This window comes from Lentinula edodes, assembly GCF_021015755.1.
Source record: "Lentinula edodes strain Le(Bin) 0899 ss11 chromosome Unknown C8R40scaffold_23, whole genome shotgun sequence".
Lineage (NCBI taxonomy): Eukaryota > Fungi > Basidiomycota > Agaricomycetes > Agaricales > Omphalotaceae > Lentinula > Lentinula edodes.
The window spans coordinates 314,023-335,427 of NW_025764329.1; the positions used below are offsets into that span (position 1 = coordinate 314,023).

At 45.8% G+C, this 21,405-nt stretch overlaps 7 protein-coding genes across 7 annotated transcripts; 4 read left to right on the top strand and 3 right to left on the bottom strand.

The window, feature by feature from the left end:
* Nucleotides 1–567: 567 nt before the first annotated feature.
* C8R40DRAFT_341319 (cytochrome P450) lies at nt 568–3,822 on the top strand. The gene is made up of 22 exons (XM_046234774.1): nt 568–787; nt 849–952; nt 1,004–1,066; nt 1,125–1,159; nt 1,206–1,259; nt 1,323–1,360; nt 1,414–1,457; nt 1,517–1,585; nt 1,645–1,673; nt 1,733–1,783; nt 1,833–1,963; nt 2,022–2,275; nt 2,327–2,388; nt 2,437–2,441; nt 2,489–2,522; nt 2,575–2,744; nt 2,804–2,833; nt 2,901–3,040; nt 3,094–3,181; nt 3,237–3,269; nt 3,325–3,353; nt 3,408–3,822. The coding sequence occupies exons 1-22, from the start codon at nt 747–749 to the stop codon at nt 3,557–3,559; spliced, it is 1,656 nt and encodes a 551-aa protein (XP_046085100.1). The 5' UTR covers nt 568–746; the 3' UTR covers nt 3,560–3,822.
* Nucleotides 3,823–3,916: 94 nt separating this feature from the next.
* C8R40DRAFT_1265970 (cytochrome P450) lies at nt 3,917–7,273 on the top strand. Its single transcript, XM_046233924.1, has 19 exons — nt 3,917–4,532; nt 4,593–4,655; nt 4,706–4,740; nt 4,801–4,854; nt 4,914–4,951; nt 5,007–5,050; nt 5,109–5,177; nt 5,235–5,263; nt 5,316–5,366; nt 5,417–5,547; nt 5,615–5,868; nt 5,919–5,980; nt 6,177–6,346; nt 6,402–6,431; nt 6,492–6,637; nt 6,690–6,777; nt 6,831–6,863; nt 6,920–6,948; nt 7,009–7,273. The coding sequence occupies exons 1-19, from the start codon at nt 4,394–4,396 to the stop codon at nt 7,158–7,160; spliced, it is 1,617 nt and encodes a 538-aa protein (XP_046085101.1). The 5' UTR covers nt 3,917–4,393; the 3' UTR covers nt 7,161–7,273.
* Nucleotides 7,274–7,495: 222 nt separating this feature from the next.
* C8R40DRAFT_1171935 (uncharacterized protein) lies at nt 7,496–8,758 on the bottom strand (the record flags this gene model as incomplete). Its single annotated transcript, XM_046231795.1, has 1 exon — nt 7,496–8,758. One exon carries the CDS (start codon nt 8,756–8,758, stop codon nt 7,496–7,498), a length of 1,263 nt encoding a protein of 420 aa, XP_046085102.1.
* Nucleotides 8,759–10,461: 1,703 nt separating this feature from the next.
* On the top strand, nt 10,462–11,474 carry C8R40DRAFT_1161332 (uncharacterized protein; the record flags this gene model as incomplete). Its single annotated transcript, XM_046230111.1, has 6 exons — nt 10,462–10,694; nt 10,755–10,814; nt 10,868–10,975; nt 11,034–11,156; nt 11,211–11,259; nt 11,319–11,474. 6 exons carry the CDS (start codon nt 10,462–10,464, stop codon nt 11,472–11,474), a joined length of 729 nt encoding a protein of 242 aa, XP_046085103.1.
* A 130-nt stretch (nt 11,475–11,604) lies between these two features.
* Nucleotides 11,605–14,390, bottom strand: C8R40DRAFT_341548 (uncharacterized protein). The gene is made up of 4 exons (XM_046234775.1): nt 13,562–14,390; nt 13,112–13,512; nt 12,058–13,051; nt 11,605–11,999 (listed from the first exon to the last, which is right to left on the bottom strand). The coding sequence occupies exons 1-4, from the start codon at nt 14,211–14,213 to the stop codon at nt 11,791–11,793; spliced, it is 2,256 nt and encodes a 751-aa protein (XP_046085104.1). The 5' UTR covers nt 14,214–14,390; the 3' UTR covers nt 11,605–11,790.
* Nucleotides 14,391–14,401: 11 nt separating this feature from the next.
* On the bottom strand, nt 14,402–16,404 carry C8R40DRAFT_341704 (lipase). Its single transcript, XM_046234776.1, has 11 exons — nt 16,300–16,404; nt 15,818–16,194; nt 15,622–15,760; nt 15,452–15,565; nt 15,305–15,390; nt 15,164–15,252; nt 15,041–15,108; nt 14,956–14,981; nt 14,831–14,905; nt 14,698–14,775; nt 14,402–14,642 (listed from the first exon to the last, which is right to left on the bottom strand). The coding sequence occupies exons 2-11, from the start codon at nt 16,014–16,016 to the stop codon at nt 14,611–14,613; spliced, it is 906 nt and encodes a 301-aa protein (XP_046085105.1). The 5' UTR covers nt 16,017–16,194; nt 16,300–16,404; the 3' UTR covers nt 14,402–14,610.
* A 1,566-nt stretch (nt 16,405–17,970) lies between these two features.
* Nucleotides 17,971–19,680, top strand: C8R40DRAFT_1070510 (uncharacterized protein; the record flags this gene model as incomplete). The annotated part of the gene is made up of 1 exon (XM_046226239.1): nt 17,971–19,680. The coding sequence occupies one exon, from the start codon at nt 17,971–17,973 to the stop codon at nt 19,678–19,680; it is 1,710 nt and encodes a 569-aa protein (XP_046085106.1).
* Nucleotides 19,681–21,405: the final 1,725 nt, after the last annotated feature.

The window sequence follows — 21,405 nt, forward strand, 5'->3', positions numbered from 1 at the left end:
CAACTTTCATTCACCTCATGATTCATCAAAACGTTTTGCTCGTCTATGTATGGTCGATGAATCGAAGCAGAAGACTCGCTGGGTGGAATATTCTGGATAATATAATATGGGTAATGCTCTGTGATACTTTGGACGAATGCGACTTATATGCGCGTTTCAATGCTCTCGCTGTTTCGAGAGCAAGACTGGCCGAAGGCATTATTATATCCTATTATATCTTCTCACTTTCCCTAGCCAGAAGACCGCAAAGTATGTAGTTATCTTCAGCATGAAAAAGAGACCGCTCAAACCCACTTCAAATCCCACAAAGTCATACAGTCCCGATAATATATATCAAGGCGAGATAGATCCTTTATCAACTTGACATCGGACCCCGCTCTACTCCGTCTGAGGCTTTTACAGCTTGTACACACCAGTGTATCCTGGCCGAGTGGGTTTTTTTTCCCATCTGGCGGGTTACACTATGGCTGTTTGACTGTGTCTCTACCAGTGTTATGTATATTTTCCCGAGTCTGCATGTCGAAAAGTTAAAACAGGTGTTCACCTGTTGTCTACTTACTGTCAGTACTATCCTGGCGAGTAACTAATCGATGCTTCATAATCTGTCGACACCTGTCGACCAGGTGCACGCCTGTCCACGCGTGCATCCAAGTTCAGGTCCTTCAGGGAGAGGTTTCTTCGCACTCCGAAATCTTTAGAATATCAGGTCCTTCTTTGATCGGATACGCGCAGGAATAGGGACTAATATGGATGGCTCGCCGCATGAGTATATAAGGCCAGCGCACAGGCAAGGATTTCTTCCCCTCCGCCATGATTATCACAGAGTACCTAGATCCTCAGTTCATAAGTGTAGTTCTGGCTTTGCTTATATTGGCGCGATTTCTGCTAACACTCACGCATTTGTCGGGGATCGAGAAAGTTCCTGGACCTAATTACCCTTCCTGGCTCACAGGTGCAGATATCAATTGGCACAGTACCCACTTACTCATTAAGTTTTTCTCAGGCAACTTCAAACAGGTGTTCAATCCCAGCGCTTGGGGGTTTCACGAATTCCTAGCCAAGAAATGTAAGTTAGACGTAAAACATTATTTTTTTGAAGGTAGCTCATTCCAAACTTTCCTCAGATGGTAGTATCGTACGCCTACAAGGCCCCTACGGGGTAAGAAAATATTCCTATTTCCTGAGCGAAGCTAGAGGATTTATAGACAAAGGCGCTTTACATATTCGACGCCAAAGCAATGCATACAGTGCTAGTCAAGGTGCGGCAATCTGATGATTTCATCAGCGAAATCGGTTTGGGTAACGTTCCTCATGTAAATCAGGACCAGGATGTTTTTGAAGAGAATGAGGGCTTCATACAGTTTGTCATAACCATAATACCGGGCCCTGGTTAATAATATAGACTTTGTTCAGGAGCAACCTCTTGATCTTTGGAGACGGGCTACTAGGTGCACTAGGTCCGGTGGTGTTTTCCTTCTACGCCATCAAGTAATTGCTAATGGAATACTGACCGAAGGAGACCGTCATCGCAAACAACGCAAGATGCTCAATCCTGTCTTTTCCGCCGCCCATATGCGAGAAATGAGTGCGGGATCTCATCATCACTTTTTGTATGATGAGAATAAATTGACAAACTCTCCCTAGCACCGACTTTTTTTGACGTTACCCATAAGGTTGTTAACTTGATTTAGTGAATGTTTTGCTTATCCTTATCTTGCTCAATGCTACTTAGCTGGAAAGGGCACTCAAGGACCGATTACAAAAAGGACCTTCGATCCAAGAGGTAAGTGAACATCCTTACCCTGACGTGTACATGCTGTTTACGTTCCTAGGTCGATATCCTTTCATGGATGGGTCGCACTGCTCTGGAAATAATCGGACAAGCAGGTTTAGGCTATTCCTTTGATCCTCTAACAGATGAAGAGTCTTCCCATCCTTATAGCAAGATGATCAAAGAGTTACTGTATGTCCTATAAGCTATTTTGCCATTCTGCACTCCACTCATGCAAGAGATGTTTTAGTCCTACTCTAATGCGCGTGCAGTTTTGGCGCTTGAACGTGCTTCCCTACGTCTCCTGGATCGGCACTGCCAAATTCCGTCGTTTTGTGGTCAACCTGTTGCCTTGGAAGGACCTCCATCACCTTCGTGATATGGTTGACTACATGCACAATGTAGCGGAAGAAATTTATGAAAACAAGAGGCGTGCGTTTGAAATGGGTGACGAGGCCGTTGACCAGCAGATAGGAAGAGGGAAGGATCTTATCAGCATTCTCAGTGAGATATTTTCGTGGATTAAATAATTGTAATCTGAACAAACCGCTTCAGTGAGGGAAAACATGAAGGCTTCTACTGAAGATCGCTTGCAGGATATTGAAGTTATAGGCCAGGTGATTTTTAAGACCAACGCGTTGTTCTATTCCTTACGGTCTTTTTAGATGAAGTATGAATCTTGCGTTTGAGTGTGGATCAACTAATTAATATCTCCAGTACACTAATTTTTGCTGCGATGGACACTACTTCAGTGGGTTTTACTTGCACCAATATCGGACACATGTTAACGAGACTACGTCCAGAGCGCTATGTCCCGCTTGCTTCATATTCTTTCTAAGCATCCCGATGTACAAGACAGACTGAGAAGAGAACTCCTTGAGATAAAACGCCAGAAAAACGGGCAAGATCTTTCCTATGACGAACTAAATAGTTTGCCATATCTCGATGCCATCTGTCGAGAAACTCTTCGTCTGTGAGCTCTTTCCTTCAAGCACGGTCGCAACTTTCCTCATCCTGATGCATTTGTTCAAGATATTCTCCTGCTTCAAGTATTGTCCGGGTGTGAGAGCCTCTGTCGTATGGCTGTCTGTGTTTTCCAGAAACTAATCTCAGTAAATGTTACTACTAGTGCACGTCAAGACGCAGTCATACATTTACATAAACCAATTCACGATTCGAACGGCATCGAGATGCATGAAGTGGCTGTACCCCGCGGTACAACAATATTCGTGTCTATCTTCAATGCGAACAGAAATCCAGATCTATGGGGTAAAGGTACTTGAAAACGCCTGTTCGTGAGCAGGGTACTTATATTCAATTAGATGCGGGTGAATGGAGGCCAGAAAGGTGGCTCGCACCATTACCAGAATCTCTGATCAACGCGCGGATCCCGGGAGTTTACTCTCATCTGTAACTGCTCGATCTTGGGTTAACGAGACTCATTCTCTGATAAACCGTTCCTTAGAATGACCTTTATTGGAGGTGGACGGTCCTGCATGTACGTATCCGTGTTTCTCAAATCCAAATAGATCTCATGTGAGTGTAATTAACAGCGGCTTCAAGTTCTCGCAATTAGAAATGAGTTCGTCCATTCTTTTCGGAAGATCTCTAGGAAACATCGCTGACTGGTTCACAGAGGTTGTCATATCTATCTTGGTGGAAAGTTTCAAATTCTCCCCTTCAGACAAAGAAGCCGAAGTCTTCTGGCAAATGAATGGTGCAACAGCACCTGTTGTTGGAAAAGACAACCATCCTCGATTACCCATTAATATCACTTCAGTGAGCTGATCGCCCCATAAGGTAGACCTCACTGATCATTCCAGACTTCGGCAATGGCGTGGATATGTAGACCAACATGAGCGAGTTAGGACAGGACTTCTACATAGGATAGGTAGATTTCTGCCTGCATAGTATACCTGGATCAATCGAGGAGGGAACAATTTCTAATGAAAGTCTTTTATCGAATCGAGTGAATCTACATTTTTGACCGTAGGGACACCGATATGCCTCTCAAATATGAAAGAATCATGTTGAGAACGAGAACGTTAATGCTAACGAATGTGACCGGCGATTCAATCTACCGATATCGCCGGAAACGAATTGCAAATCCGGCTAAATCCGGCCGTCGAAGTACCAACCTCAGTTCTTACTGGCACCACCAATATTCATGGGTCTCCAACTGTCTCCAAGTCCCAAAGTCATATACGGTCGCACTTTGCAAGAGCTTTTGTCTATTGTATTCAACGCGCGCTGACTTCCCAATTTGGATGCCTGTCCGACGATGTCCAATTGCGTTCTTTGAATGTATACGGTTATATTCTGGTGACTACTTACCAGAGACGTTATTGATTTTAGGTCGGCCCAGTTAACTCAACAGATTTGAATGCTCGTCCTATGTCATCATCATAGGTGGCTTTCACATGAGTTCAGAGAATATAAGTGTATCTATTGATTTCCGCTTTTCTCTCAAGCTGTTCACCCCCTCATTTAAATGGGTATCGTCCGATTAGAATTTGAGGTTCATGTCAGTATTCGATCAAATACGGAGCAGATAGTTCTCAAAAAAGCTACGGATTCGCAGTTGAGCTTTCATTTCCTCCTTTACTGCCTTGCATACAAATCATGATCTTTGCAGACTTTCTGAGTTTTCCGCTTTTAGGGACCGTGGCTTTGTCCGTGGTCTTACTACAGCTATACTTGGGCAAGAAATATAAACCTCTAGACAACATCCCCGGCCCAGTCTCTCCTTCATGGATTACAGGTATGTATGGCTACAAAACAACAAACATGCATTGTGAATTTTGAGCCCATTTCCCCCAAGGAAACTTCAAACAAGTGTTCAATCCCGGTGCTTGGGCGTTCCACGAGCTCATTGCCGAGAAATGTAAATCAGAACTACAGCATCTTGCAAATCATTCCTAAACTTTTCTTCAGATGGGGGTATGGCACGCCTACACGGTCCTTGGGGGGTAAGAGAGGATCTTCATGACTTGAAACGAAACTAGAACTTAAACTCGAGGGTTTTATAGACAAAATCACTCTACATCTTTGACTCTAAAGCGATGCATACAGTACTCGTCAAGGTATGATCACTTGTATAATGCCATCGCCTCAATTTTGACTGATTGGCCGGTCACCACAGGATCAAGACGTTTTTGAAGAGAGTGACGGCTTCTTAGAGTTTGTGCTTAGGATTAGTACTGGTGCAATTGCTAATCTCCTATTTTTTAAAAAGAAGCAACCTTTTAATATTCGGAAACGGGTTGATTGGAACCTTGGGTTGGTCGGACATCTTTTTTTACAATGCAAGTCATGGCTTACGAATGATTGACTCAAGGGCACCAACATCGTCAACAGCGTAAAATGCTTAATCCTGTCTTCTCGGCTGCTCATATGCGGGAAATGAGTACGTATGAAGAAGATAACGGCATTTCGAGGATGCGTTAACAAATTCTTTACACAGTCCCGACGTTTTTTCAAGTTGGTCATCAGGTTTGTAGCGTGTTCTGACAATTTAGTGAAATTTATCTCGAAAAAATTTTAGTTAGAATCCGCATTGAAGAAGCGGCTACAAAGTGGTCCCCCGACTCAAGAGGTACGTATGCATTATTACTGACAGTGATAGAGTTCTAATGATATAACAAGGTCGATATCCTCTCCTGGATGGGTCGAACTGCCTTGGAAATAATTGGCCAGGCAGGCCTAGGCTATTCTTTTGACCCTTTGACAGACGACGAGTCCTTTCATCCATATAGCAAGGCAATAAAAGACCTCTTGTGCGTTCTTAAATTGTTTTTTTATCCCGCGTTCAAGTCGAAACTCATGTGGCAATCTAAATTTCAGCCCCACTCTTATGCGCGTGCAATTCTGGCGCATGAATGTACTCCAATATGTGTCCCGGATTGGCTCAGCGAGTTTTCGTCGTTTTGTGGTCAATTTGTTGCCTTGGGAAGATCTTCATCACATCCGTGACATGGTTGACTACATGCACCGCACGGCAGAAGAAATTTACGAAAGCAAGAAACGCGCGTTTGAGATGGGCGATGAGGTAGTTTCCCAGCAGATAGGAAGAGGAAATGATCTTATCAGTGTCCTCAGTAATATGCTTTCCTCTTTTATCCGCTCTAAATCTGAATGGCCTTTCTAGTGAGGGAAAACTTGAAAGCTTCTACTGAAGATCGCTTGCAAGATAGTGAAGTTGTAGGCCAGGTGATTATTGTAACCTTTCCACGGAGTTGATTCTGACTTTGATTTTTAGATGAAGTAAGACCATCATTCATTATGATATCTCGAAGTCTAACCGAAACATGGGCAGTACATTGATTTTTGGTGCAATGGACACAACCTCGGTGGGATTTTGATTATTTATCCTGCCTGTGGCGCATACCGATGATATAACATGTAGAGCGCAATGGCACGTCTGCTACATCTTCTATCCAAGCATCCTGAGGCGCAGGACAGACTCCGTCAAGAACTCGTTGAGGCAAAACGCCAGAAAGAAGGGGAAGACTTGACCTACAATGAACTTACTGAATTGCCGTACCTTGATGCTATCTGTCGAGAAACTCTTCGTCTGTAGGTTTCTCTCTCTAAGTTTGGTTACTATTTGAATTTTCACTGTTCGTTCAAGATACGCCCCCGCTTCGAATGTTATCCGATTGTGAGATACTAGTGTATGGTTGTCTGATCCCTCAATACTAAATGATTTCGACCTCGGCAGTGCTCGTCGAGACGGAGTCATTCCTCTTCACAAACCAATTTTAGGTCTAGACGGTACTGAAATGCATGAGGTGGCGGTTCCCCGTGGCACAACAGTCTTTGTTTCCATCTTCAATGCGAATAGAAACCCTGATTTGTGGGGCAAAGGTATTTAAATGATCGTTGTCCAATAAGGCGCAAATCGATAATACATTTGCAGATGCTGACGAGTGGAAGCCTGAACGATGGCTCTCGCCGCTCCCGGAACCACTCGTTGAGGCCCGCATTCCTGGAGTATATTCTCATTTGTGAGTCTTGGACCTTGTGTGAACGAGATCGGTCGTTTGATGTCCCCTTTTAGGATGACCTTCATTGGAGGTGGACGCTCCTGCATGTACGTACCCCACGTCCTGTAGATCCGAATGAATCTGATGTCAGCGCAATTGACAGTGGGTTCAAGTTTTCTCAGTTAGAGATGAGTGGGTCTATTTCTGTGAGACGCTTCTTGGAGAACATTACTCACAGTGGTATGTTCACAGAGGTTGTCATATCCATCTTGGTGGAGACTTTCAAATTCTCTCCTTCGGACAAAGACTCCGAAATCTTTTGGCAGATGAACGGTGTAACGGCCCCTGTTGTTGGAAAAGACAAACATCCACAATTGCCCATGAACATCAGTTTAGTGAACTGAAAAGTAAATACTTACGTAGACCCGAAGTAGTACAGAATAGGTACATGATAGTACATCTCATTTACTATCTTCAAGCCTAGGTACAGGATACATGTTTTGTGCAGAAGATTTTGAATATTTTGAATTTGTGATTCACTCATTGCTGAATGTCAAACCATAAAAGATGCATATAACCTGCCAATAACTAAAGGTATGTACAATTTGTACAAGCAATACGATAGAAAGAGAGTTAGTGCAAATCGTGACTTCGTCAAAAAATCATAAACATATATGCAGTATTGATACAAATGTGCATAGATAAAGAAAAAGAGAAAGAAAAAGAACAAAAGTAGATCCTAGACCTCCTTGATATTAGCATTCGGGAACAATGTTTCCGCCACCCTAATTGCGACACGAGCACGGTGAGTGCTAGGGGTGGCGAGGCGAAGCTCAATCTTCTCGACGTCGTATCGAGGTTGAAGGCCACTGAACCCGTGCACAGAATCTTCATCTGCATTCAAGAAAAGACTCAAATGTCGCAACGAAGTCGGGGCCTGAAAGGCAGCAATTCTGAGAGCGTTTATGGTAAGTAAGACTTGGCGATGGGTTATCAAGGCTCCTGAGGCCTTTGGGTTGAGCGAAACGTGCTCAACTTTTCGCCAAGACCTGAGAAGGCGGGCCACATCGGCATCGGTCAGGTCCAATGGATGAGGATGGGCAATGACGATGCGGATTAGTTCACGGAGACTGTCTAGCATTCGGACACTGCCCATCCACTCATGCGTTTCGATAGAGTTGACCGTGCGAAAGTTGACCTCCAGTATTTGCAGACGCGGCGCCTTCGAGTGCACGGCGTGTACAAAGTGCCCAAATTCATCCCGATGATGAAGCATCGGCACATCCACGACGAGCGACTTCACTGCGTACAGTCTACTTGCGAGTTCTGGGGTGGCGGCAGTGTCCATAACACATTCTACGACCTTGCATACATCTCTCAATCTGCCTGACACTCTCGAGAACATCGATCGTCCATGGGATATCTCTATTTCAACAACGCAGTTCTCCTGAAGATCGACGGCTGCCAAAGCTTCATGAAGTGCGAGCATAAAAGATAGATCTGATGCTCGATGTCCTTTCATGGCAAGGTGCATTCCGTAAAATGCAGCAGCGAAGGTTGTAGCGAAGGGAGTGGCGTTTGCATTGTATACAATACGAACAAGCTCTGGTCCATTTGGGAGAAGGTTTGAGACAAGCATTTTAGCGTTTTTTACGCTCGGTGGAAAGATCGGAAGCTTGTCCACCAGACGACGTGACCAAACGGAGTCGTGGATCCTGATCTCGATGTTGATAAGGGATGTAAAATGGGGTAAAAATTGGGAAAGGTTGGATAGGAGCGAAGAGGAGATTAAGTCGAGCGCTGGCCCCAGAAGGATGATAACAGTGGTAGGGTTTATCTCTGTGGGGAAGGGGCCCAGGAGAAAGGTGGATACACTGATAACTTGCGGGTTGAACCCAACAAGGTAGTCCGCGAATTGCTGAGGAGGTACTCCAGCAACGAGGATCAAGGTACCAAGGGTGTACATATACTCGATATCGGTTTGGGACTGAGGAAAGTTCATAGTCAGGCAGGGAGAATTCTTTCTGAGGCATGATGAACTTGTTCTAAGGCATTTATAACCGTGAAAGTTGTAATGTGGTCCAAAACCAGAACAGATGAAATGGAGTGGACAAAAGAGAACGGCGACAAACTGCTATTCAGGATTGAATGGGGGGGCCAACCAATTTCTCATCCATGCGGATCATTTCGATTAGTCAAAGAGACAGAAGCCTTGGAAGAGATCGAGGAACAATGCATTGGTGGCTATGCAATAATACAGATCAGCGGGAAGATGGTTAGAGGGGGGTGGATTTAAGACTTACGGCACCGAGCGGTGTCCTGATATGGAGGAAACCCGCCCTCTCACCACAACACGCTTTCGCCCAGGGATCGAACCCTAGAAAAAAACTCTTCAACTACGAACGTTTCTGTGATTCGTTCACCTATAATTCGATTACAAAGTTAGTCATGATATATTATGTATGACGGGATGTGCGCACTGCCAAAAAGAGACTTAATACAAAGCCCTCCAGACTAAATTGTGAACTGCCTGAAAATGGTACGTACACGCAAGGTCTCAGTACAAAGTGCGAAATTTCGACAGTATCTTGAGGATTCATCAGGAAGCTTCGGCCGAATGTAGAGATTGAAAGCTGTCAACGTTTTAGACTATGATGTGGCCTTTGGGACTAGCTAGGACCATGACGGGCAGCAGCTAGGCTACAGGGAAGAGGTCATCATGTATGCAATGATACAGCCTGCTTCGATTTTTGACTGCAATCTATGATTCCTGCAGTCTGGATATGGTATATCTTGAGGAGGCTTGTCGGGCTGTGAGGGAACCGGAAAGCACACGATACGTACAGTTACCAGTATCTCCAGAAAGAGAACAAGGTCGTGGTATGGAGATAGCTAGTCACGTAACGTTTGTAGTGACTCTTACCGAAAAAGTCGCCCAGCATGGACCAAGACGCAGCAGAGGACAAAAGGACAAGAAAATCTGGAAAAATACTTAAGAATGAAATGGGGTAGAACGACCCTAGAACGATAAATCATAAATCCTGAATTTCGATTCGGATTCGATGGCGCGGTGACACGTGATTGTCGGGAACGGTCCGTGTCACTGTCAACCTTTGCCTTCTTCAGCCTTCTTCACCAAAGAGACGAGATGGTCCTCTTTGTAGACGATACCTAGGTCTAAATTTTTCCGTCGAAATTTGGTACGATGTGTCCTATCTTAAGATGGGCCTCGGCTGTTCCTCAATGGGACCGTGTCGGTTTCCTTTCCTTGCCAACTGTTTTCTCTTGAGATGATGATTGAACACATCATTTTGATCGTGTATATCGTCAGTCTGGTACTCGAGACTACGGAAAGGTCTGTAGCTCACCAACTGCTCCTTTTTCGACAGTATGCCTTCGGCTTCGTAACTCCGAAAAAAAACTTGTAATTGACTCTGAGTTGGACTAATAGTCTTGCTGACTTTTGCTACTACTAGTACCGGCGCTCTCTCGTGTAATGTTTTTGGAAAGAACTGTGATGCTGTGCTGCAGCCTGTGCATACATGCACATACTCGAACTAGAACCCGGACCCAACGGCAATGACGAATCACCCCGGCAGAGAGAAGGAAATTGTTTCCAAGTACAAATAAGTCTCCTCGACCTTTTTTTATCACCATCACCAGCAACACCTCCAACTTCAATTTCGATACTCACGCAACTGCGCCATGTCTGCCCAAACTGCTCTCTTGATTGGTGCTTCTGGTCAAACAGGCCAACATCTTCTGAAGGAACTTCTCAATTCGCCCAAATTCTCGCAAGTCTTCGAATATGGTCGTAGAGTGACAGATCTAGAGACAATTTCTCATGGGAAGGAGAAGCTTCAACAGAAAGTCATTGATTTCGAAAAGTTGAACGAGTCGGGACTGAAGGACGGACAATGGGATGTTGTTTTCATCACGTATGTGACTAGTCTGAACTTGAATTGCGCGCGTAGTCTTACTTCATATACCATACTCAGATTGGGTACAACACGAAAGAATGCAGGAAGCGCCGAGGCTTTTGAGAAGATTGATAGAGAGTAACTCTTTTCGTCCTTTGTGATACATATATTTCATCTTCTTGGTCTACTAGATATGTAATCAACTCTGCCCGGGAAGCCAGAACAGACGGCAAGGATCAGCGTCTTGTATACCTCTCATCTGCTGGTGCCGATGCAAGCTCTTCCTTTCTCTACACCAAGTAAATATCTAGCTGTGCTGCGCATTATCGCCTATGCTGAATGTTGGATCGGGAACAGGAGTAAAGGCTTAACGGAACTCGGACTAGCATCCTTAGGATACAAGGACACGATTGTATTCCGTCCTGCAGTGCTAGCAGGTGTGAACCGACCGGAAAGCCGACCGTTCGAAACTTTCGGAAGGTAAGAACTCATTCCGTATATGCAGGGTTTTCTACTTAGAACAGATATGTCAAGATACGTTACAAGCGTTCTGTCTCACGTCACTTCAAGCGTTGAGATCAAGGTGCCATTTCGTTACTCTCGTTTTCTTTGAGATCCAAGTGTCCTTATATGAAATCGCAGGTTGGGACTCTTGCGAAATCCATGGTGAAGGCCGGTAGCCTGGGCTCCGCATCGCTTCCTGCCATCGCTCATGCGACGCAGGAAGGTAAGGAAGGTGCATTTTTTACCGTGATAAGAAATCTAGGTGCTATTGCACTTGCAGATTCTGAGTTATAGACCACACATCACCTGGTCGTACATCATCATTTTCACTCTACATATATCGTCAACCTTTTAATACAATTTTACATAGCTCGCAGAGTTTAGAATGTCCCACATGGAAGAGAAAGCATGAATTCCAATGGGAAAATAGTCGGTGGTAATAGTATTGTACGATATGGGTGGAAAATAAATGCAGCAACAATGAGCAAACGAGGGATAGCGATGATACAAAGATAAGAACGAAGTGCTTGACACGCCCGCGTGTTTTGCATAAATGTGCAAGTGCACAAGGAGACAGAAATTGCCCTCCATCGAAGAAACAACACTAATATCAGCTCGAACCACTTTTGTGAGAGCCTGAGGTGGACGAGTTCCGTCCGTGAAATTGGAAAGGTAACGAATATCGCTTCGTCAGACCTTTCAACTTGGTATATGAAGTCTTCTGACTCGAAGATCGCATGAGGGCTTCCACACGTTCCGCGGGGGTTTTTGGTGCATCTGCATGGAGCCATATCGAAGGTATCGTTGACGATGTTGGATCTACGATTGGGTGAACGTCACGTTCCTTCTTGAAGCAAGTCAAAGAAGACAAGCTCACCTCTGCCCATTTTCCTCTGCGAGTTAGCGGACATGTTCACATCATCTACGGATTTGCGTAAGATACGGGGAACTTCCTCAATTCCATGGTTAGAGCTTGTAGGCATGACTATGATGTCGTCCATGACGGAAAGTGGGGGTTCAGCCGAAGGTTCGCCGAGACGGCGATTGGGCTCGATCCTGATGTCTTCAATCTCCGTCTTTCTGAGCCGCGGCTGAGGAGCTGGAGATAGTATAGGAATCGAAGGGGGTGGCGGTAATTCTGGTGCAGGTTCATCTACCAGTGATTCTGTTGAGATGTTCCTCGATTGCTTGCGGTCTAGAGGTGAAGGAGTAGAAGAATGAGGAGCATTGCTGGTAGGGGTTAAGCTGTTCGAGGAAGGAGGATGCGAGGTATCTGGTGTAAACACTTTGGGTATAGATGGGACAGGAGGATGCGGTCCGTCCACTGGGGCACTTTGAATACCGGAGGGAGAATGTATACTTCTGCTTGATCGACCCGGTAAGCGCAAACTTCCTAACGACGTTCGCATACTCCGTGTCCGTGCAGCAGTGATCATGCCCACCCTGCTACTGCTTTTCCCACTTCTTGCGCTTCGCCTACTGCGCAGGCTGCGAGTATCGTTATCTTCAGGACTAGATTTAGATTCCTCTCCTTCCTTCGGTTCAACGGCAGAGGGAGGACGCAGGAATTGCGAAGAAGTGGAGGCAACGTTTGAAGGCTTTAAATCGATTAGCTTTCCAGAAGCTGATACGGCATCGTGTGAAGCAGGCTTCGGGACGGTAACGACTGCGGCCGTTCGGATGAAAATTTCTCCCTCGTCCGAGTATACCCCAGTATCATCGATATCATCCAACTCTCGAGTGAGACCATCCATTTCCTCAGCCAGCTTCTCTGCTTCTGACCAAGCATCATTAAGCTCTGCCTGCAGCTGACCAAGTTTCGTTTTGGCCTCGATTAGTTCGGCTGTGCGCTTGCCATAACTACCGTTCAGCTATGCGTGATATTCGATGCGTCAGGAAGGGAGAGTTGAGAGATGGTATATACCACACACCTTGCGCAGTGCTATAGCTAGCGCACTGGCCCAGTGATTTTCAATGAGTTTGGTGACCTGGTTGATTTGATCTACGACGGATACAAGCTCCTGCGTGAGCTTATCACATTCGGCCGTCGTATCAGAGATTTGCGTAGCTAGCTTGCTAACCAGATCTATTCCACCGTCTTTCTCCGTACTATTGGTCCATGATACGAGCGCCTGCAAGAGCATAGTTCTGCGTTGGACGTGAAATCGATATCTGGACTGCATGGAAGCTTTCTGGAAATTGAGTCGTTCCAGTTCCGCTGGAAGCACTTCGTCGAGTTGCTTTAAGGGGAGTAGTCGAATGAAGGACTCCTGCGCAGACGATCGAATTGCTCTAGAGACTATTGTCTGTAATTCTTTGGAGTCCAGTGTCCCTGCAAAGTTTCGTAAGCAAGTGGATATTGAGAATGGTCTGGCACTCACACAAAGCTCCATCTAAAGGAAGTCCTTTCCATTCGACCTGAGGAGACTCAAATTTGAGTTGAGGCGCTGAAATCAATGTCACAGGCGGCATTGAGACTACCCGAATAGAACTCGGGGCTGGCGATGAAGGTGCGAGAGAGGAACGCACGGAAGGTGCTGTAGAAGGTACGAAAGATGATCTAGTCGAAAGTGATGGTGACGGAACACGGGAAGGCTCTGGAGAAGATATAGACGATGGATTCGGGGATTCGTGGAGAATAACGGAAGGGGTACGACTTGGAGTAGCCGAAGATGGTTTCGTTTCTGGCGTGATTGGATCCGGCGAGCGTTCCTCAATATCTGGAAGAGGCTGCTGGTCATATCCGGGCCTTATCGGTGAATTAGGTGGCGGAAAGCTCGGGGATGACGGTCCCGGGCTGTATAACGTAGATTCTCGTGATCGAGAAGAGGATTTCGACAGCGTAGAATTTCTATAGCTTGTGTTGCCGCCATCCGTTGTATTTTCTTCAAAGGTCAATGTTGATAGCGTAGACTGTTGTCGCGCACGTGGACCTGAAGGCGCTGGACGAGCTCCAGCTGGGCGTAATAACGAAGGCCTGTTGGATCTTGACGCTGAGAACGTTTTGTCAGATTCTATCAATGTTCTGTCCATGGACAGTTAGAATTGTTGAAGCACTGGTTGTATCAATGACAATTCAGTGTATTTTGTGTTATAGTTATATGAGAGACGAAAGAGCGGCGGACGTCGAGAAGTAATGAAAACAAAGTCTGGCTCAGGTCTAGCTGTATAGTTGTATGTTCGGCGCTGTGTGTTCAATTAAAGAGTGATATATTTCCCAGGCTGGTTCCGATCAATCATCACCCACTATCATCAAAACGCGTAAAAATTAAGAGCGCGTCTGTTCTAACAGGTCTGTACTTCCCTGTGCTTCAGAACATCCTAGAACATCAATCTCTGAATTACATTACGGTGAGTACATTATACATGAAGCCTTACAAGACATTTATCCCACAAGCTCATGAAAAGACAAAAAAAACCTGAAATTTAATTAACATCCTATATCGATACCATCATATGGGCCTGAAATTCTCTATGAGTCGTATTCGATATGTACAGGTTCATTTCGTGAACGTACCGAAATGGTCATCGACATCTCCGCTCAATATAGTCGGCACATCGCCAGTGCTGCATTGAGTGCTAGTATTATCTTGCCCTGTGGAAGAAACAATGAGATGACTCAACGACCAGCAACGGGAATAGAAACTAACCTGGACACGCCACCCATGCGTTAGAATCCAAAATATGCTTTTCCCCAGATGGATGCACATAGCCCAAAAGTCTACCTGCGCTGGATATCAGGTGTGTACATGAGCGATCGGATTATAATACTTACCGGGAACAATGGGAACTATGTCTTCTCTACAAAGAAAGTCAGGACTCCGTCTGGTTTTTCACAAAGGAAGTATGTTATCACTAACTTGTTGTTGATGTGAACGAGGTTTGGAAACTTGGAGTCCATGAGATTGGCGAATGCTTGATTACCGACCTATGAACATTTCGATAAATCTGAGCAAAGAAAATTGCAGGACTCTGACACCTACACGAGGTAAACCATATCCGATAAAGTTCACGGTGGCAGTGGGCACTTGAAGTGAAAGATAGAGAGCGTCAAGAAGTGAAATCGCGGCTCCTGCGACTCGGCGTAAGATCTGCTAATGAAGATGAATTACGATGAAACTTACCTAGAGAGTGACCGGTGGTAGTGACAGTGGTAGTAGAATGAGCGGACATTGCCTTTTTCACAGCTGCTAGAACAGCAGTCGCAGTCCTATAAAGAATCGAGGTTGGTCTTCGCGAAGCGACCTGGACAACTAATGCCTTAAACTCACTGCGCCTGTTCCTTTCCAAACCCATCATGAACTTCTACGCTTGAGCTCACTCCGGGGAACAAAGTAGAATCGACTGCCTTGAGCGCAAATTCGACGTCAGTGACGATGGAGAGGCTTTGTAAAGGCACGAAAAATCAGTTGGAGGTGGTATATGAAATGAAGAGACCTACATCTCTGCTGTGTCAGTTCCTTGATGGGAGACTATTACGCTGTGCAAAGTTGGATCGTATCCGACAAACCAAAATTGGATGCTATCACCGTCGCCCCCTGACGCAACAGGAACGAAGGTAGGATTCGCCTCGCAATTTGCTGCAAGACTAAGAATTAATTCACCACGGACACAAAAAGAGGAGGTTGGACGCGCACTTCCGCAGGACCAGTTGATCGTCGTGGTAGGAGAACAGTAGCCGGCGCTGGCGTAGTACGTGTAGGGCTTGTACACCTCAATCTGAGCTGTAGTGAGGGTAGTGATCGCAGTACGAGCTTGAATGCCTGCTCTCGCAGCGGGCGAGGCAAATGCAGACGCAGCAAGGGCAACGAGAGACCAAGAAGCCTGAACAAACATTGCGGGGGCGAGTCGATGAAGGACAACTAAGCTGTATGACCGTATTTATACGTTTGAGGTTTTCTGTCAAATGTGGAATCCGGACGCGATGATACATCTAGGGCAAGAGAAAGGTCTTCAATCCCCAACATACCGGTGAAGATGACAACGCCGGACGCGATCTGGTATACATGTAAGGCTAGAGGAATCAAGGAAACCAAATATCAGCGAAATGCACTGATTACGGGTCACTCAGGGCAAAATTTACAGATTATCAGCTATCAAAAAACCAATTGCCGCTTACCTGGTGCGACGGGGAACTGAGATGCACAACCGACTTGAAAGCTCTTGGAAGGAGGATCTGCGAGGCTCTGCGGAAAATTATGCTTCTTGAAGTTCTTTCCTCGAATCATCAGCAATCATCCCAGCCCCAGACCCGGTGTGCATTCAATATTGAGAGTATAGGTTAGTGATCCCTGGGAACCGTAAAGATGGTAGTCCATGGCAATCCGTCGCACAAGCGTGCCTAACATCCAAAGATCCGAATAAATTTTGTATCATCGGAAGATGTGATTCTAAAGTGTTGATTGGAATCAGTGCGGTGACGAGCCTACGGAGCCTGCACCCTCCTGCACCTCGTGAGTCGTAGAGTCGTATGAGGTCGTACGCCAAACGATCCACCCCAGAGCAGGCTTAATGTGTTCGGTGGTAAGCTCGAAGCGTTATTGTAACGTGTAGTCTTTTCGCAAGTCCATTGCAGCGAAATAATGTGACAATTTGTGTCAGAATACGTTTCAATGTACATCTTGTAACTTCTTCAAGCACCTGTGTAGACTCAAGAGTTCAACGTATGGAGAGTTGAAAAAGTGGCGGACTAAAGCCGTAGATGACTCAGACTCACGATCGAAAATTTCATTGTGCAGAGGATGCAAGCAACTACAAATTGTTGTCGCGCAAATTCCCACGGAGTCGGATTACCCGCGGATGTGTGCGGACCAGCTACGTTATATGGAGTTGCGCCAGCACCGAGAAAGCCCCTGTACCGAAGCGGGGACCACATGTGAGCTCATTGGAAGGGACCAATTGCAAAAGCCCCCTCCGAGCCACGATGAAGGCACACATGCGAATGCATGTTAAAGGTTCGGACACTCGAGCGCTTAACCAGTAAGCCCACGATCATGCTTAATCCGCGTGATACAGCCTCAGGTGTCACCCTAGTGTCCTTGTTGGGAGGTCAAACTGGGTTCCTTGGTATGTTTCTTGGAGTCTGCAGTTGATTGCTACTGATTCAGACTCATTGACAGTATCAAAAGATAAATGGTGAAATGCATCGAGTGTGTACAGCTACAACAGAGGAAGGCACCATATGAAATGCTTGACACTGGTGACTGGAGTATTGGGCAGTGTAGGAACCAGGAGAGAAGGAATCATGCATACTGCGAGAAGTTTAGAAAAGATCTTCTCAAACTCGGCTGATGAACTCAAACCGCCGAAGCTAACAGCTTGAAGAACCTTTCGAAAACAACGCACTGACAGTTGGGGCTCATGCATATATGTGGGTCGCCACACGGCACTGTCACGAAATGTCTAAAACACACGTTTGATATGTTTCTAGTTGCATGATCAACCCGATACCTGCGGTTAACTTCTAACCACCATCATCTCGACTTTTCGCACGACTAAAATCGTCAAAGCAAGCCTCGGTGGGGGGTTAGAGTAGCTCAATAGAACATTCAGAATATCACCAAAGAATTCACAACGGCTCGAAAAAGTTTCGACAAGGATAAAATCGGAGTGAATAAGATTACAAGGAACTGTGGAAAAGGGAACGTACGACGCGATAAGGTTGTTCACCCAATTTGGAGGGAGTTTGAGTGCAGTGGTCTATTAAAGGCTGTTACCCTGTTGGAGGTTCTGTTTGTTCAACCTAGTGAACCACTCTAGAAACAAGAACCAAGACCTCGAAGAATTCTTCATGAGGAACGGCAAGGAATTGACCCGGCACGGAAATGACGCAGACGCCGGTTTCAAGGCTGTGGAACGAAAAATTTCTTTACCTTCAAACAACGACGACAAAGTTTCTCGCTCATCCCCTCCTTACTCCTCTTCCATCCATACTCATCATTATAATCTTACCATTACTCCCTCACATAATATGACCCGTGCATCTCCTGTTCCCGAAAATGAATCTAACCCCGACACAGAACGCACTCCTGCCGATAATAATTCCCCTACGACTCCCAACCCGCAATCACAATCACAATCGCAATCGCAATGGTCCATTGGAGAACGACCGCTGCCAGCAGCTGCCCATGTGTTGCTGAACGAATTGCAGGCGCCAGGCCCAACGAACGAAAAAGGCAAAGGTGCACTAAAAAAGGGAACGAGCAGTAAAAAGCTGGACACTCTAACGACGGGATCATCTCCCTCATCGATCAAGCCTTCCACCTCTACCTTGACCATTGGAAACGACGTCTTTACTACTCTCAAGCTGAATACTTCGGAAAAGAAGAACCGGATCGTCGACGTGGGTAAGGTGGTAGATGCGAATTTTCGTGTCCTAGGTGGTCTTCACCTCGAACTCGAGAAAAGACTGACAGATCAAGGAGCTCGAGTTGCTGATGATGTTGCGGAGCTAGCTACACGAGTTGATAACCTGGAGGTAGCGGATGTCGTGGGCAACGAAGACGTTCTCAATGACAACCTCTCGCAGTCAAGTCTCCCTGTTTCGGCAGGTGCGGGTATTTTGCGAGACTTGAAATCTCGTATTTCTGCACTGGAAGAGGCTCCGGATAACGAAGAAAGTACGGATGAGCACGTGGAGGTGCTGGAGAAATTGGTAAAAAAGATGCGCGGGGACATTACAAATCTGAAGGACAAAGTCGAGCTCGACCGCCAATTTGCCAAGACCCTTGCCACCCCCAAAGATGTCAACGATGCACGTACATTTGCAACGAAAGAGGTCGCGATGCTTCGCACCAAATTCTCGGACGAAATCAAAGCAGTACGGGGGCTCATCCCAAAGGAATCCATATCAAGACGAATAGCACCAGTCGAGTCCAGGATCGACATACTCAGTTCAAAGGTTGAGGATCTCGAGGGAAAGTTGAACCGCGCATTGGCCGAAAATGAACTCCTACGAGCTCAACTTCATTCAAAGGAGTTGCATCGAGGCCGAACTCCCTCAGTAACCCCCAACACATTTCCGCATTCCCGATCCCCCTCCCCTCGTCGACGTCAATCACAGGCCCTTGGTCGTTATCGCTCCCGCTCCTCTTCACCCTTCCCTCAACATCGATACCCTTTGCCGCCGCCGCCACCGCCGCCGCTGCCACCTCCTACTTCCATATCCCGAAACAAGAGAGGACGCAGCAAAAGCCTGGATAGCAGACCACACAAAAGGGGTCAACAACATAATCCAGCATCGGAAAAGGTGTCAATTTATGTGGGCCCTTTCCCCTCGACGTTCTGTGCACACACAATGGGTCATGTGCGACGTTGGTTCTCGGAGGTGGTGCAGCCCACATACTGCCCATATGTGCTGGAGGCAACGAACGGATATTACCAAATTTCTTTTGGCTTGCGTGCTGATGCCGATGGCTTCATTGCCTCTTGGAATGCGAACTTCTCGAAATCTGAGCTGAGGACTTATCACGGTATCCACATCAGGCAGGGGGATTTTTGAACAGGGCTGAGGATCAAAAGCATGTCAGGGAGAGTAGCCACAGTTCCGATTCTACGATAACGAATGATGATGTATACGACGAAAATGTTATTAGAATCCTTTCTTGGAATGTTCATGGTGATTTCTCTGTTAAAATGCTCAGCCCAGAATTTCGAAACATGCTTTCACAATATGATATAGTACTCATTCAAGAAACACACTTATGTACTGAGGAAGAAGAAGCATTACTCAAACTCGATGGTTTTAATTTCTTTGTACAATCACGTACCACTGCCAGGAAGTGGGAGAAGCAGCATGGGGGGGTCTGTGCTTTTGTTCGGAAAGGAATAGCAGTGTCGAAGTCGAAGCTTTCATCGGCGGACATTCTCGTGCTTGATTTTGGTAGACTATGGGTTATTAATGCATACATCTTGCCTGCACTATCTCGATATATGCATTTCACAGATGTATCTCCTGAAGAAAAGTTATTTGAGACAATACGATTATGTGCATTGGTGGACATGTCAAAAAAGACTGTCGTGGCTACTGATGCAAATGGGCGGACTTCTTCGAGGGTGCCTACTGATACACACCTGACACGAATATCACAAGACAAGGAAACCAATGCAAGGGGTCTGCGTATCTTACAATTATGCGATGAGATGAACTTGGCAATTGTGAATGGCACAGAATTGGAATCTCCACATCGGGGGTCTTACACATCCCACCAACACAATGGCAAAGCTGTGGTAGACTACATTCTAGTATCACAAGCACTGTGCACGTTGATCAAAAATCTGAGCATTGAGGTCCGACCAGTGTCAAAGACAGACCAATGGTCAGACCACTCGAAACTCTCATTGGTGATTTCACGAGAGATTTGCATCATGACGGCAAATCAATCCACTCAACAAAAGAATCCGCTTTCAATTCCAGTACATGATGAAAGGACTGACATCATCTATAACGAGGTGCTGCAGAGTGCAAAACCTCCACACCAGTTGCTCCGTGATTTTTATGGTCCGGTTTACTATGACAAAAATCCAATCTCTGTGTATACTGATGGTTCATGCTTGGATAATGGGAAAGAAAGTGCAAGAGCTGGATCAGGAATATGCTTTGGGCTACGGTCCAACCAGAACATTAGCCTCAGAGTACCAGGCCCGGGAGACCCCACAAATAATAGAGCCGAAGCATATGCTGTCCTGATGTTATTGTTAAATGTTGACCCTAAACGTGCACTGAACATCTACTGTGATTCAACATATGTCATCCGAGAATGCTGCTATTGGGCAGGCCGCCATCTATCTACGGGATGGAAGATGTCAAATGGAGACCTATTGAAAGACATTTGCTTATTACTAAAATATCGTCTGGCTCTCACCCGCTTTATATGGGTTAAAGGACATAGTGGCATTCCGCAAAATGAACTGGCAGATGAATTGGCAAAAACAGGTTGCACAAAAAGGATTCCAAGGGATTATACCTGCCTAATGTCTGCACCATGGGAGTGTAACCCAGGAAACAAGTTAGCAATTGATGTTCAGAAAGTCTCCACTGACCTACCAGAGCATGCTGAACCAGGAGCAATGAATGCTACTCCGACAATCTTAACAGTGGAAAGTGGTCATCGTGGAAGGTCAAAAGTTGGAAAAATCCGTCATGAAAACCTTGTCAAATTGCGTAATTGCAAGACTAATGCTCAATTCTGGATGTTATATAAGTCATGGCTAGATCCAAAAGCAA